Genomic DNA, 15,999 nt, shown 5'->3' with positions numbered 1-15,999 from the left:
TCTCTGCAAAGAGAAATTCTCTCTGCCAGGCTGCTTATCCTTTGTGCTGTGCTAGTCCTGGGGCTGTGCTCTCTTTCTGTGACAGATGATGTGGTTTAAGACTCTAACCACCTCCAAAATTCAGATCTGAGGTTTCTGGGGGCCTCCCTCTGCCCTAGGACCTGATGGAAAGTTCACTAATCTCAGTGGCAAAACTCCCATGGACTTTAATGAGCTTTTGATTAGGCCCTCAGTGCATTGCCCTACGAGCAACACCCATAGCACCCCACTTTCAAGCCTTATTGTTTGAAAGCCATTTTAAACACCCATTGGTTAGCAATGGCTTGGCATGTTACCTTTACTCTTCCAGTTCCTATCTGTTGCATATCCCAGGTGGCCAGCACACTTCCTGTTGAATTCTGCCATTAGAGATTTGTATGGGTTCCTGATCAACAAGATGGCGGAGTCAAACATTTCAATCTCTCTCTTGCCACTTTCATGTGTTTTTACACAGATAGTCCTCCTGCTTCTCCAGTGGTCTTTTTCTCCTTTAAAACCTGTTTTAAAATGTGAGGGTTTCATTGTTTTAAAAAAAATTCAGGTTTCATGTTATAAACAAGATCCTCTAATGGTGTAAAATTCTAACAACTACAAGAAACAACGTAACTTAGTGGATAGAGCCCTGGATCGGGAGTCAGGAGGTCTGGAATTCAATTCCTGATTCTATCAATGACCAGCTATGTGACTATTAATTCTTAATTTTCCTTGGCCAGTAAGCTCTTTGGTGCAGGGACCACCTTCCCCCCACCAGGTTTGTACAGCTCCTAGCACAATAGGGTCCTGGTCTATGACTGGGACTCCCAGGTACTACCACAATATTAATAATTGTAAATAAATGCGACTTGGGTGGCCAAGGAATTAGTGGAAGCAATTTCAGAATGGTTAGCAATTGTCTTCAAGAACTCATGGAGAATAGGTAGGTCCCAGAGGACCGGAGAATGGCAAACACAGAACCGATCTGTAAAAATGGGAACAAAGGGGACCCAGGGAATTATAGACCACTCAGCCTAACTTTGATAACTGGAAAGATACTGTAACAAATTATTAAACAATTTATAAGCACCTAGAAGATCATAGGGTTGTAAGGGATAGTCAGGATGGATTTGTCAAGAACAAATCATTCCAAACCAATCTAATTTCCTCCTTTGAAAGGATTACTGGCCTAGTGGATGTGGGGAAGTAAGAGCCATCATATATCTTGATTTTTTAGTAAGGCTTTTGTACAGTCCCACATGATGCTCTCATAAGTAAAGTAGGGAAATGTGGTCTAGATAAAATTACTATAAGACGGTTGCAAAACTGCTTGAAAGAGCAAAACTGTACTTGAAGAGTAGTTGTCAGTTATTCATATCTGGTGGGGTCCTGCAAGAGTCAGTCTTGGGTCCTGGGTAGTGAGGCCTCAGCAGGAGTACTGTGTCCAATTCTGGGTGCCACGCTTTAGGAAGGATGTGGACAAATTGGGGAGAGTCCAGAGAAGAGCAACAGAAAGTGAGCTGTAGCTCACGAAAGCTTATGCTCTAATAAATTGGTTAGTCTCTACGGTGCCACAAGTACTCCTTTTCTTTTTGAGAAATGATAAAAGGTTTTACAAAACATGACCTACAAGGAAACGTTAAAAAAACCTGGGCATGTTAAATCATTTAGAAAAGAAGACTGAAAGGGGACCTGATAATAGCCTTCAGAGATGTTAGGGGCTGTTGTAAAGAAAAGAGTGATCAATTGTTCTCCATGTCCACTGAAGGTAGGACAAGAAGTAATGGGCTTAATCTGCAGCAAGGGAGGTTTAGGTTAGCTATTAGGAAAAGCTTTCTAACTATACGGGTAGTTTAAGCTGTGGAATAGGCTTCCAAGGGAGGTTGTGGAATCCCCATCTCTGGAAGATTTTAAGAATAGGTTGGATGAACACCTGTAAGGGATGTTCTAGGTATACTTGGTTCTGCCTCAGTGCAGAAGCCTGGCTTTGATGACCTCTTGAGGACCTTTCCAGCCCTACATTTTTATCATTCTATTATTTTCTTTAGTGATTTTTGGGTGCCCAACTTGAGACACCTTAAAGATGATTTTCAGAAGACAGCTGCTCAGCACTTTAAAAAATGTAGGGCCCTTTAATTTGTCTTTTGCTGGGCCCACAGCCACTAGTCAGTTTGGAAAATCGTGGCCCAACTTCTTTACGTGCCTTTGAAAATCTTAGCCCAAGAATGCAGCTCATTTGTTGCTGAAAATTTTTTTATGGGCCTGTTCTGACAATGGGGCAAGGGGAGAAAGAGAGAGAGAGACAGAGTGTGTGTGTGTGTGTGTGTGTGTGTGTGTGTGTGTGTGTGAGTGAGAGACACACACACACACAGGGATGATGATAATAGATGCTCAAGTTTGCATAGTTTACCCAATGTGACCCCACAAATCAGAGCAAGTTTTTACTCTTGAAAATGTATGTGAATCGGTTTATGTATACTATTCAACCAGTCTCTGTACACTGTACAATATATATGAAAGGCTGGTACTCTCAAATTCCAAACGTGTTTAATTTTTAACACAGGTTTTTATAATAAATACATCTATCAATATTATAAACAAATGTTGAGACAAGTAAACGTGCATGTTTAAAGCTGATTTCAGGTTTTCACGTGTCTCCGACAACAATACCTTTGTTGTACAGGGTTCCATCAAAGTAATAGCTTCCAGTGTAGTATCCAGTGGCGTGTTCTATTAAATGACGAGCCCAGGTATTCCCGGCCCCAGGAAAACTAGACAAAGCAACAAATACTTTGGATTTGGTAGTGAGGAATATCCTATCTGTGCATCGGGTGTCTGTAAGTACAGAAGATATTTCATTGTAAGCATGGTGCCTTCTTATTAATTTTACTGACAGCTACTGATTACAAGGTTTATTGCTTTCATTTTTTCTATGTATACCATAGGATATCAGTTTGAGTCCAGTTGTGATTCAGATACTTCTCAAAATTAATTCAGCCTGAACAGGCCAAAGAGTTTATCTTTACAGGAGGCTTTCAAGAGACTGACGTCATGTTAAGCAATGCTTTATTATTAGAACTGCAGGAAATTATTGTACCTACCTACAGGTTCTAATAAAAGCCCCTGGATACATGTTTTTGTTAACTGCTATTTGCCTGGCAGGCTGGCTGTTCACTGCCTGCCTGAATGTGCCATTAGATGTGTGAATCAAGTGTCTCATTGTAATAGGAGGGGTTTCCTATAAGTTAGAGTTCAATTCAACCTCTTAGCCTGGGATTTTCAAAAGCAAAGCAATATTCCATGCTTTGAAGGCCTTTCATGGTCGCAAAAGCAGTGCTAAAATATTGCAGTCAAGACAGATTGCATGTGCTGTGTTTTAAAAATATAATTGCCATTCAGGACAGCCACAGTCATTCTTTTTGTACCTGTGTAAATGTCATCTTGGTGACAGTTGCTGACTATGGTGTCTGTTTACAGAATAATGTACAGAGAGAAAAGATGTAGGTACATTTTGAGGGAGGGGAGGGAATCGGGACCACTGCTTGCAAAGAAGCATCACTAAAAAATATAGCACCACAGGTAGAAGATGTAGCTCTTTCCATTTACAGAAGCAGGTTCAGCATTACAGAATGATGCATCCTTGGCACTTAATCCTCCAACAGTCATGTGTCATGCAGCATCAGTGCATACTTGCCTATCTACAGTATATGGGCCAGAGCCTCAGCTGGTGTAGCTCAGTGTAGCTCCATACGAAAATGGAACTATCCCAATTTATACCAGCTGAAGATCTGGCCTTACATATGTAACTGTATGTCCCATACCTTTTGCTATCTCCCAGGGGAACATCTGAGTGCTTTGCAAAGAAAATAGCCATAAATTAATGCAAATGATAAAGGTGGGATGGAGGCAGATTGCTCACCCACTATGGAACAACACTAGGCAAGATTGTGTCTTTGTCTGTATAGGGCTCTTTATAGGGCAGGGAAGTGATGCACCATTCCTAACTCAAAGCAGTCTCTTAAAACCCATATTCTACCTGTAAACATGTATGTAAAGAATGTTCCTGTTGCATTTGAAAATTAGTCAATTGGCCATAATCAATGTGGTGGTGGGGAGGAGGAAGGGCAGGGATTAAGCTTCAGACTTCAGTTCACATCCTTCCTGAGAGGCTTGTGCTGAAATGGAAATCAAAAGAAATTAGGCTTCCTGGCACTTCAAAAAGGCTGGGTGTAACCTGTCTCACAAGCATGTTCTGTCAGATCTGCTGCAAACAGGGCCCCTGGCAGCCTCAAAATTCAATCCACAGAACAAGGGATGCTGTGGAAGGTAAGGTCAGCTGTCTAGGGTGAGCGTTTCTCACTCAGAAGAAAGGATCAAACCCTGACTATGTATATGTTCACATGAAATGGATTCAACTTTAAAACAGAGAGCGGTGGCCGATGAACTATTTTCTCTCGTTATATTTTAGAATCTGTTTGGACATCTTACATTGTGGAACTGAAGGGTTTCACAATCATTACACAACTTTAGTGGCATTGTCTACGGATATGTGGCCGTGTGCCTTCGTGGATGCCACACCACAGTGACTTCGGGAGGTCGGGGTTCTCTTCCTGTCTCCACCTTGGGAAAGTCACTTTGCCTCTCCATGCCCATTTCCTCATCTGTAAAGCAGGGATAAAGATGCTGGCCTCCTCTGTAAAGGACTTTGAGAGCTACTGGTGAAAAGTGCAACATGAGAGCTTGGCTTTATATCCGTATACTTATTAATGCCTGCCTAACCTCAGAACAGGGAATGAGCATAACCCATGAAGGGGCTATGTATGGTCATCTCTAATGAATAGAAAGAAGAAATGCTGCACATTGCTCCTTATCCCATCGCAGGCAGTGCCATCCATTTAAAAGTTGCTGTGGACGAATGCCTGCACGGGATCCAGCATGTAGGGTGCCCCAATATCCCTCCCTAGGGTGATTTCTAAAATCAAAGCATGTTCTGAAGTATTCAGCGTTCATATTTGGAACCCTGATCCTGCTCTGGCTGAAGTCAATGAGAAAATTCCTAGCCTGAACTGCTGGATTCAAAATAACTAGAACTTCCAAATATCTTGAAATGTGCGCAATTAAATCTCTGGATTTTCAAATCAGTTCAGAGGGCTGCAGTCCAATAGGGGTGTGAACCAATAAATGCTCAGAAGTGGGCCTTACCTACTCTACTTCGTTTGATACGTGTTGGTGAAAATGGGCTATGAGCAGAAGTTTAGGCCTCTATCCAGCAGGGCTCTTAGAGATATGCTCAGCATCATGCCTATGAATACTACTACGGAGATCAGTGAAACTACTCATGTGCTTAAGTATCCAGTTAACTTTAAGTGATTTGCTGGATTGAAGCCTTATTGTCGATGTTACCAACCTACTTCTAGATGCTTATGAGCATTTAGAGGAAGATGTCTCAAGTAAATTAGAAATGCTGGTAGCATTGGTTTTAATGCAGCTATAATTGCAATATGTATGAGCCAGAGAGAGCATGGTTTGTGGTTAAAGCACAGAACTAGAAGTCTAGGTTCTATTTTGGACTGTCACATAGCTATTGTTTGGCTCTGGGCAAGGGGGGGGGGTAGCGGTGGCTGAGTTCAGTGTGTAGGTGATGGGTGGTGTTGCTGGTCGGTGAGATACAGGATGTCACATTGGATGATCCGGTGGTCCCTTCTGGCCTTAGTCATAGTGTTTAAGTGCAGGCTAAGCTCTGTGCCTTAATTTCCATACCTGTAAGATAATTACTTACACCCACAGGGGCTTTATAAGGCTTCATTCATTGTAAAAATCCTTGAAATTCTCTTTTGAAAGGAGGTTTATTGAAGTTCAACACGAAATCAGTGTAGTTTTAGTTTAGGGTGAAGGAAAAGTTCTAATTTGTTTCGTTAAAGTTGTTTGAAAAATCAAAAGCCCATGAAACTGTCCAGGAATTTTAAGGCCGGGGATTTCCAAAAGCCGCTACTTGATTATGTTGTGTCCATAACATGTTGTTTTGCTTGCATGGCTATTTTACTCTTGTAAACATCACATAAAACAGTGTTAATGTTGTGTTAATTTCTATATTACACATATGGATAGTGTGTATATAAAACATATATGTTAATGCTACTTAACACATATGTTTATATACACATACACAGCAAAGAATCCTACAGCAGTTTGGAACCACTTTACCACTGAAATGCTGCCATGTCTGGGCTCGAAAATGATCCATTTTTCAATAGTGCCTGACAAAATCACACATCAGTTTGGTAAAAAGGAAGTGAAAGACTACCATATACAACTAAAACTGCATGGGGAATTTAGGTATAGGCAGGCTGCAATGATTCAAATCAGCATGTGGCCTGGATATTAGCGCTAACACCTCTATGGCTAGATGTTCACCTGGTGTAAACAGGCATAGCTTCATTGACTTCCGGGGGCTCTTGCTGAGTTGCAGCATTTACCTTGTACTGGAGTCTGATAGACATGATAGTAATTCTCTTCTCTTGGCACCTCAGCCATACTACTGACGTTCTGCAGTCTGCTGCAGAACAACCTGTCCACGCTGTCGTGAAGAGTGAAATGCATTGTGGGATAGCCACAGTAGCATTCTGGCCGTCCGATGATTGCCAAGGGAAATTCCTATCCAAGAAAGAAAACAGATCAGAATGCAAATGCCATGGCATCAACAATCCTAAAAGGACACTCCTAATATAAAAGCAAAAACTATATCTTCAAAGGGTAAATGGTCAGGATCAAAGCGATATTTGTTTTCACTAAAAATCTCATACCTATGTCACTATTAGACCTGTTGTCCATTTCTCAGGACAAGTTTTTGAATCTTTTTCTGATGGTTTTGCTGAGAACTTGGAGATTCAAAACACATTCCATCTCTACTACTAATTTATGGAATTTAAGGACAGAAGAAACCTCTGTAGTCGTCCACTCTAACTTTCTGTGGAACACAGGCCATAGAATTCTATCTGGTAATTCCTACAGTGGAGGATGATTATGTTCTTTACTATAAAAGTCAACATTACTAATCCCAATAATTTGTTGCTGAACTAGAGCATAACTTTTTAGAAAGATATTCATCCACCATTTAAAGACTCCAAAGGCCAGCTCCTCAGCTGGTGTAAATCAACATAGCCACATCAACATCAGCACCATTATTCTGGTTTTCAGCAGCTGAGGATCTAGCTCAGACTAAGTACAAAATTGAATAACCATTGAGGTCAATTGCCAGGATAGAGCCCGCGGAGAAGAAAACTGTCCTTGGACTTCAAGAATTCTATTTTCAGGAAAGGGATCAAGGGGGAAAGCAGGGATTTAGATGAATTAAATGCTAAATACATTTACAAAAATGATGGAAGACCATGAAGAACTGAATATCTCCTAGTCTGACTCATTCACATGTCTGAGTGCCCAAACAGTGTTTATTTTGTATAGCTTTCGGAGGGAATCTCCCAAGCTGATGAATCATGAGCAGAAAACAGTCATTTAAAAACAAAGGCAATCAGTTTTACACCAAACTCTGTTAAAAATATAGTAGGAAGAAATGTTTACACCATTGTAGACAAAGAGACTGAAGTAACAGCACACATGGACCTCAATCAGGGTTTCCAGAGCCAGTGGGAGATCTATGGTACCATATTCAAAGTTATATGCAGTCATTGTTAAAGAGGCAGGGTGGGCACCTTTGACACACACTTCCCTTGTGTCTTGGGCTACATCTACACTTAAAACACTACCGTGGCACAGCTGCACTGCTGTAGCACTTGAGTGTAGACACTATGGTGAAGGGAGGGGTTCTCCCATTGCTGTCCATAATCCACCTCCCTGACAGACAGTAGCTAGATTGACGGAAGAGTTCTTCCATTGATCTAGCACTGTCCACACTGGGGCTTAGGTCAGCTTAGCCATGTCTTTCAGGGGTGTGGATTTTACAGACCCCTGAGAGATGTAGCTAGGCCAGTGTACCTTTTCAGTGTAGACCAGCCCTTGAAATAAATACTTCATACTGCAATTTTACTTTATGGCTCTCTTAAAGTATATCTACTGGATCGGGGTGCCGAAGGCAAGATGGGCAGGGGAACGTCTTGTTTGTGAATCCCAGGGCTTAGATGTGAGTTAGGCATTGAGCTGCTTGGTAGTGTCAGGACGCAGGTGGCTGCGCATGGCCAGCTGCTGAAATTTAGGCACCTAGACTTTAATGTTGGAAACCTAAGCACCTAAGGTGGGATTCACAAGAGGGACTACGTCTAACATTTAGGCACTACAGGCATTCGCCAAACTCCCGCTCAACTGCTGTCTAACCCTGTGGGCACCTAAACTCTGCAGGCACCCCTAAATCATTTTGAAAAATGGGGCTGTGACTCCTAGGTCACTTGGGAATTTTTGAAAATATGACACTACATTGACCATGTGGGTCAATACCTACCATGCTGCTATCAAAGTGTGACTGGGGATATATAAAATTAAACAACACATCCAGATACTAGGAACCAGATTTTAAAGAAGCTCAGCCTAGATTTTTTTTTTAAGTGCACCTTCAATTGTGGGCAGATTTTCAGAAGAGCTCAGCTCCTATTTAGGAACCAAAATAAGGGTCACATTTTCATAAGTTCTCAGCGCCCCAGAGCACTGGGGGTGATATTTATGGGCAAAATTTTCAAGAGTTCAGCTCTTTGAGAATCTGGCCATTTATTTATATGCTTACATGGGAGCTGAGCTCGCTTGAAAACCTAATCCCAGTTGTGGGTGCTGAGCCCCTAAAAATCTGACCCTGAGATCTGTTAAAAATCCCTGATGTCTTTTCCCTTCCATATGACAGCACATCCTGGGTTGGATTCAATGTTAAATCAGGCCCATAGACTTCACTGGGGTTACTAAAACAAGGCAGATTACTTCACTGCACAAAACTAGCGGAACACAGGGATGTATATTTTACATGCTTTAAGTATACAGTTGGGAAGGGTTATAACAACATAATTTAGTTTTGGAAGTGTGAATGGAGCAGAAGGATTGGGAGAGCTTGAAAAACCATAAGTTTATGAACGTTCTCCCCATTTAAACAACATCCCCATTTTTCATCCTTTTAAAAATGTTCTTTTGGACTCTTGTTTATAAAATAACTTCTCGGTCTTGAAACTGGATATTTTTTCCACTTAAAAACTTTTCTGTTGGCATGCACATTTGGGACAGAAATGCTAGGAATTTTTATAGAGAGGGACTGCAGTGCAGGAATTGGTGCACAGTGTTTGAGGGTGGAGACCGAGGGGTTCTAATCCTGACTCCATCACTGGTGACACTGTCTGTAGGTAACACAACATGCATGAAATTCTATGGTCTGCTTTATACAGGAGGTCAGATTAGATGTTCATAATGGTCTCTTCTAGCCTTACAATCTATCAATACATGAACATCTACTGTGCTCTTGTCTGTAAAATGGGTCCAGTACTTGCCTTATTGGGGACTATAAGGCTATATTAATTAGCAAGTGCAATACAATTTGAGATCTTCAGATCACAGGCACTATGCAAGGACAAAGCTTTGTATTGTTGCAAGGTTGCACATGGGAATTGGCAATTTTCTGGTTTTGCATATTTATTTAATTTTAGATATGAAAATGGGAGGCAGGGGGAGGAGAGACTGCATAGTGTTTATAAATAAACACAAGCTCAGGAAACTAAATAATAAGTGCCACTCTTTTGTGTGCTTAGCACTTTTGAAAATATGGCCCTTATTTAGGTATCTAAAAAGGAGCGGAACTCTTCTGGAAACCTCTCTCAAGGTTGCTTCTGGGCACGAGGGTTAACACCTGCCATATGGATGCTAATACAGCCTGTTGGATTATAGCTGTGAATATCTCTCACTGTTACAAGGATGGAAATCCTTTAGTTCCTGGAATGAGGAGTTATGCCAATGCTTGCCTAAGAATTAAACTGATGTGTTGTTCTTTAACATCTGCAATGTTAAGAAGAACCTCCTATCATAAAGTCCCTCTGCAAAGTGCTTCTGTTCCTGAAAAGGCGCTCACAGCCTTTTGAACAAATGGATTTAAATAGGCCAGGTGTGCTGAGTCATGTGACTGTAAAGGCTGATTTTGTTCCCTTTGTCAAAAGCCACATTTTCATCAGGGGGGGAAAGGGGCAATTACAGCTGGCTGATTTTTTTTCCACATGAAAACATAATTTTGAAGAAAAATGGCTTTTAAGTGAAAAGCCAACATTTTCATGGGAAAATTGCGTTTTTTATGCCATTTTCCAGTTTTTAAATGAAAAAAACTGAAACCCAAAACTTTAGATTCCCCTTGCCCCCCAAAATATGGAACATTTAAACCAAAAACAGTTTTCCAAAACATGTTCAGTTTTTGGCTTCAGTGTTTCACCAAAAACCTGGAAAGAATTTGTAGGAAATGTCAATGAAAATGAGAGCATTTTTCCCTATGGAACTTTCCAGCTAAAAACTGGAATTTTTAAACCGGCAATGCATTGAATTGTCAGCACAGCAGTCCCTCTCGGGGAATGGTGAAATAGGTGAAATGCTACAAAGCTTAGCCAGCAGGCAGAGCACAAAGGGAAAGCCGTATGGCTTCTTACTGCATCATGTAATGGTGAGGTCAAGGAGCAAGGGCAGTAGGACCAGGACTAGTGCTAGGTTTTCAGATCTGAAGAAGAAGCCAGCTCCTCTTTCCCAAAGTAAATACTATCCAAAGGATTCTGGAAGAGATGAAGAATCTGGTGGGCCAGATTCTCGTTTGGCACTGATGTAAATCAGGAGTAAAACGCTGACCTTAATGAATTTACACTGGTATAAAGCCGGTGCATTAGACTCACTATATGTGTATCATATGCATCTAAACACATGTTGAAGTCAATGGCATTAAAGCTGCAGCTTAAAGTTAAACACATGCTTAAATTCTCTTCTTAATAAGGATGTGATCACTTACGTGGTTAAAGTGAAGTATGTGCTGAAGTGCATTGCTGAACACGCACATATAGAATCAAAATGGCTGAATCTGAGTTTTCCCCTTTTTACCATAGAAGAGTGACATTGTAGAACTTTTAAAGACAGGGTCCCAATAAATGTTTGCATGAAGTGTGGGTGTATTTGCACGTGCACGCAGCAGGGAAGCTAAATGTAGACGACCAAGCATTTATTAGAAGTTCAAAGGGTTGCTCAAGCATACAGAGGGTTGAATTCCACTGAATCTATTTGAATGGCTTGCTCAGCTGCCACTATCTTTACACTTTTAGCAAATGACTTTAAAAAATCATCTTGATTCTCATCTATGGAAGCAGGAGACAAAACTGCTGAGTGGCTTATCTCTTGCTCTTCCCCAGTGCTTAGCCTCTGATAAGGAGTCAAATACAATGTGTGCCCTATTTGTACCCAAACTACCAACATTTGCTTACTGAGTGAGAGATGAGATTGTGAAAAAGTATTTGCAGATTCAGTCCAAGGGCATAATGGTCCCATTTCTGTTTGCAAACAGAGCTGCAGCTTTTCAGCATAGGTAAAATCATAAATTTCCTCTCCTAATTTGGTTTAGAATAAAATTTCATCATTTTCTTAGCAAGATGGCACCTATGGAAAGCTTGCAAAAGTGTAAGCAAAGCTAAGCAAATGGTCCTGATTCACCATCCTCTGTCCTCTTTGCAGTTGTTTCCACCAACAACAAAGCAAGTATGAAATGCTGCCACTCTGGTTTGGTGTGTAAGGTACAGTGTGGTGGTGAACTAGGCTCAGTGTTTCAAACTAGTGCAAGACACGAAAAGCCCAGTTCTCCTCTTGCTTACATAAGCATCATGCGGGTCAGACTCCACTGACTTCAGGAGCTATTTCTTGTTGCTCTTTCTATATCTGTATCTCAGTGACTTTCCCAGGGTTCTCTGCTGTCAGTGGAGCTTTGGCCTCAGCAAACAAGTGGTAGAACTTGGAACGAATCCTACATCCTGTGGCTAAATGTACCTGGTACCTCCACTAGTGAATGGGCCAAATTCTACCAGTATGCTGTGCGTAAACATGCATCAGAGAATTTGTATCCAGTAAGGGGGATGAAGCGGGGGGCGGGGGGGGGGGTTGTGTGTTGAAACCCTAGATCCTCAGGGAGAAATCTTTCTAAAGACTTCCAAGCAAAGGAGCTATCTGGAGCAGTGCCAGGGGTTCACTGAGTAATGATCTCTCTTTATGCACATACTCAACTTGACCCAGATACAGCACCAACATATAAGCCTCCGTGCCTATTATTTGTGCTCCTAACAGGAATAGTCTGTGCTGTGTGAGCATAGGTGCTACCCTTGGGGGAAAGGATGGACATGCCCCTCATCTTTTTATTATCATGAGGATATCTTCCAATGCAGCTGTTGAGTTAATGCATTCTCACTCCTGATAGCCCCACTCTGTGATTGCATCACTATGTGTGAGGATGGCGTAACCAGTGCTTTCCCACTGGCTGGAATACAGATGCTCATGCATTCTAACATCAGTTTTGAAGTTAACACAAATGCCCATTTTGAATGTAGAATTTGGCTCTCTGTGAAGGTTCTTCCTAAGAAAACCACAAACAGGGTTTTACTCTCTCACCCCTACTTCATACTGTGAGCTGGCGTGTCAGCCCCAATGAGGCCTGTAAACAAATGGAAAAAAACTGTCAAGCCAATCAATTACCACATTTCAGAAATCGCTCCCCCAACAACATTAAATGTGAGCTGCCTTGCTTAGCCTGAAAACATGGCTTGGTCGCCAATCTCAGCATACACATTGCATTTTTCACTAAAGTTTCTTGCACATTTGCCAGCCCCAAAGAGAACCCAAGATAATAAGAGTTCCTTCCCCATTCCTTCAATGCCATTGACTTTAATATGTTGGCAATTTTTAAATCAAAGGAAGATCTCCCCTTCAACTGCTTGAACTGTTTTGTTTCATCACGTATATTAAACTGTCAAATCTCTGTACATTTTCAAAATGACTGGAGAATTTCAGATAATAATGTTACTTTATTTACAACATTAAGGTTTCAGCAACATGACTTGATTCTGAAAATGCAGAGCAATTTTCAATCCTGGAGGGAATTTCTAAGAGCTTATTTCCATAAAAATTAATATATAATCTTCCTTTTTGGCTTCGACATGTGTCGGGGAAGGGAAAAAAACAGGGAGCTGGCTTCATCAGTGAACAATTTTCAGCAAATGTACTGTACTCGTTGAGAGCCCAGCAACCGTTCTGGGAAACACACCAGGAGTCCAAGCATGAGTGCAAAGGGCTGCAACTCTTTATGTTCAGCCTCCTGATTATTCAGATTTTGTGCATATCTTATGCAGAAAGTGGAATGATTGCAAAATAATGTATTCAGCCATGACTTCCCTTTACTGTTTAATCAATAACTACAATCCATCCCCATTTTGTCAGTCTCCCCTTCATAGTGACACAGCCCCTGATCTGGCAAAGGATTTAAGCACGTGCCTAAACTTAAACATGTGAACAGTCCCACTGAAGTTCAAAGGGCCCAATTCTCTGCTGCTTTACTCCAGTGCTATGGCAGTGTAGATCCACTGAAGACAGTGGGCTTACCCACATGCTTAAAGTTAGGCATGCGCTTAAGTACTCTGCTGGATCCAGCCTTACTGCACCCACAATTCTACTGAAACAAATGGGACTTCTTGGGCTCATGGGGTGAAATCCTGGCTTCACTGATATCAGTGGGAGTTTTGCCATTGAATTCAGTGGAGCCAGGATTTCACCTGTGTAGAGTAAGTTACTACCTGACATGCCCCAAAATGGCAGAATCTAGCAGCTTATGTTAAGTTCCTACTTGTGTAAACATTTGCAGGATCAGGGCCTGCAAGCCTTCACTGCTCATATGAGTTGCCTACTTGCACCAGAGTCCCATTAATATCAATGCCCAGGCACTTTAAAATTGGTTTTCTAGTTAACACAAAGACATAATATAAGGCTGCAAACAGCTCTAATTATTTTTGTTTGCCTTCCTTACAGCATTTTCTTCACCACTTACATAAATGCATCCTAACCCTAGCCTCTCAAACTCTTTTTTATTATAAACCCATTCAATTAATGAATTACTGAGAGATCAAAAGCATATATAATTAGTTCAACTCTGATCACAGCTAAATCTTTGATGCAGCTTTCCTTGAGACAGGGGGACACAGTTGCAACTACCCAAAATGCACAGAGAGGCACAAAAATGTGCAAAGACAGACAGTGCCCATCATTGAAAAATGTAATCCCTCAAGTGCAGCTGCTGATTTGAGATTTGTTTGAAAATAAGCCTGTTCATTTTGCAACAAAGTCAAACATCATTTAGCAACTTTCTATCAACTGGCCTGTTCTAAGAGTAAAAAGGAAAATACCTTGAAATTAGCTGTCCCCCTGAAATAAAAATCTCTGCTTATTTTACATTGTAAGGTCTTTGGGCAGGGAAAAATTCTTATGCGCAATACAAACATATAACACAATGGGGCTGTGATACTGAATGGGTTCTCATGGAATACAAATAAAGCTAATGGAGCTATGATGATTTACACAGATGAAAACCTGGCCCAGTTCCTATTATCTTACTGAGTTAAGACAAGTTCCAATTCCCAGTGAAGTCAACAGAAAGCCTCCCATATTCTTCAGTGAGAGCTGGATCTGGTCCCTAAGGACTTTATCTTAACTAAGTACTCATGAATTAGCTTTTCTGAAAACCAATCCCCTTTAAGGTGTCCCAAAAACAGAAGCATCCAAAATCATCAGTCATTTGTGAAAATGTAGGCATCAGTGTTTGAGTGCATTTTATGATGATAACTTTTCTTCTCCAGGGTTTTCCCTACAATCATCTCAGAAATTGACAAGCAATAATTACACCTCATAAGTGGATTAGGTAAATCCCATTAAACCTGTGTGGACATTTTTATTCCAAATTAAAGTTGTCTTAATTCGGTTTAGTTTAATTCACTTCTAAACTGAATTAAGGCCACTTTAATTCAGAATAAGAGTGTCCACACAGAGATTTAATGTGGTTTAATGAATTCATTTAAAATTCACACTTTTAGGTAGTTCAGATTGATTTCCCTGCGTGTCCCTGTGTAAAAAAGAGCAAAGCTGGGAACAGAACCCAGAAGTCCTTCAATTCAGTGTTCTGCTCTACCCCTTATTCCCACATACTCCTTATATCAGTATTACATATGCGCGCACACGTACTATGGTAATTAATTAACACCGAACAACGCTTCAGTGGCATTTTCTCGAAACACATTGAACTGAAGAGGTGGCATAAAGGATATGTTGACTGGAAAAAGACTTCCCACTCCCCATCATGGGATAAAAGCTGCTAAAATTACTCTACCTAGTGATTATGAAGATTTGTTTTTCATGCCTTAATAGTTTTAATCACTTTGTGTTACTAGAAGACAAATTAATTGAATGTTTGGTTTACTCCATGTCATCTGAGGGTGGCTTTAGGCTAAATCTGATCACAAAATGAATCTTCCTCTGCACAAAGATACAACCCAACTTTGGGGTGTGGGGGGAGGACCTCCTTTCAATAGAAAGTGCCTGGTCCAAATGCTCCACTCCATTACACCAGTTCATCTTTACTCAAGTCAATGGAGTGAGTTATGCAGATGTAAACCGAGCCGATTGAGGATGTATGCCAAGGCGAAGACCGTAACAGGGTTCAAAAAAGAACTAGATAGGTTCATGGAGGATAGGTCCATCAATGGCTATTAGGCAGGATGGACAGGGATGGTGTCCCAAGCCTCTGTTTGCCAGAAGCTGGGAATGAGTGACAGGGGATGGATCACTTGATGGTTACCTGTTCTGTTCATTCCCTCTGGGGCACTTGGCACTGGGCTACATGTACCCTTGGTCTAACACAGTAGGGCCATTCTTATGTTCTTATGCCCTTTGTCAGTCTACAGGCCAATAAATAAGTAGCAGAACTTTTATTAGCCACTGTGTGGTCATTTGCAC

The 15,999-nt window shown here is 41.2% G+C and overlaps 1 protein-coding gene across 3 annotated transcripts in view; it reads right to left on the bottom strand.

Annotated features, from left to right (window-relative positions):
• The window catches only part of WSCD1 (WSC domain containing 1), a 57,288-nt gene that overhangs the window by 3,680 nt on the left and 37,609 nt on the right, over positions 1–15,999 (bottom strand). For all 3 annotated transcript variants that reach the window (XM_073315249.2, XM_073315250.2, XM_073315251.2), the window contains 3 exons: positions 6,489–6,666; positions 2,683–2,847; positions 336–536 (listed from right to left, as the gene is read on the bottom strand). In XM_073315249.2, the coding sequence (XP_073171350.1) occupies positions 336–536; positions 2,683–2,847; positions 6,489–6,666 (544 nt within the window). The remainder of the gene's footprint in view (positions 1–335; positions 537–2,682; positions 2,848–6,488; positions 6,667–15,999) is intronic.

Source organism: Lepidochelys kempii, chromosome 17 (assembly GCF_965140285.1).
Source record: "Lepidochelys kempii isolate rLepKem1 chromosome 17, rLepKem1.hap1, whole genome shotgun sequence".
Lineage (NCBI taxonomy): Eukaryota > Metazoa > Chordata > Testudines > Cheloniidae > Lepidochelys > Lepidochelys kempii.
This window is presented reverse-complemented; position numbering and strand designations above follow the sequence as displayed.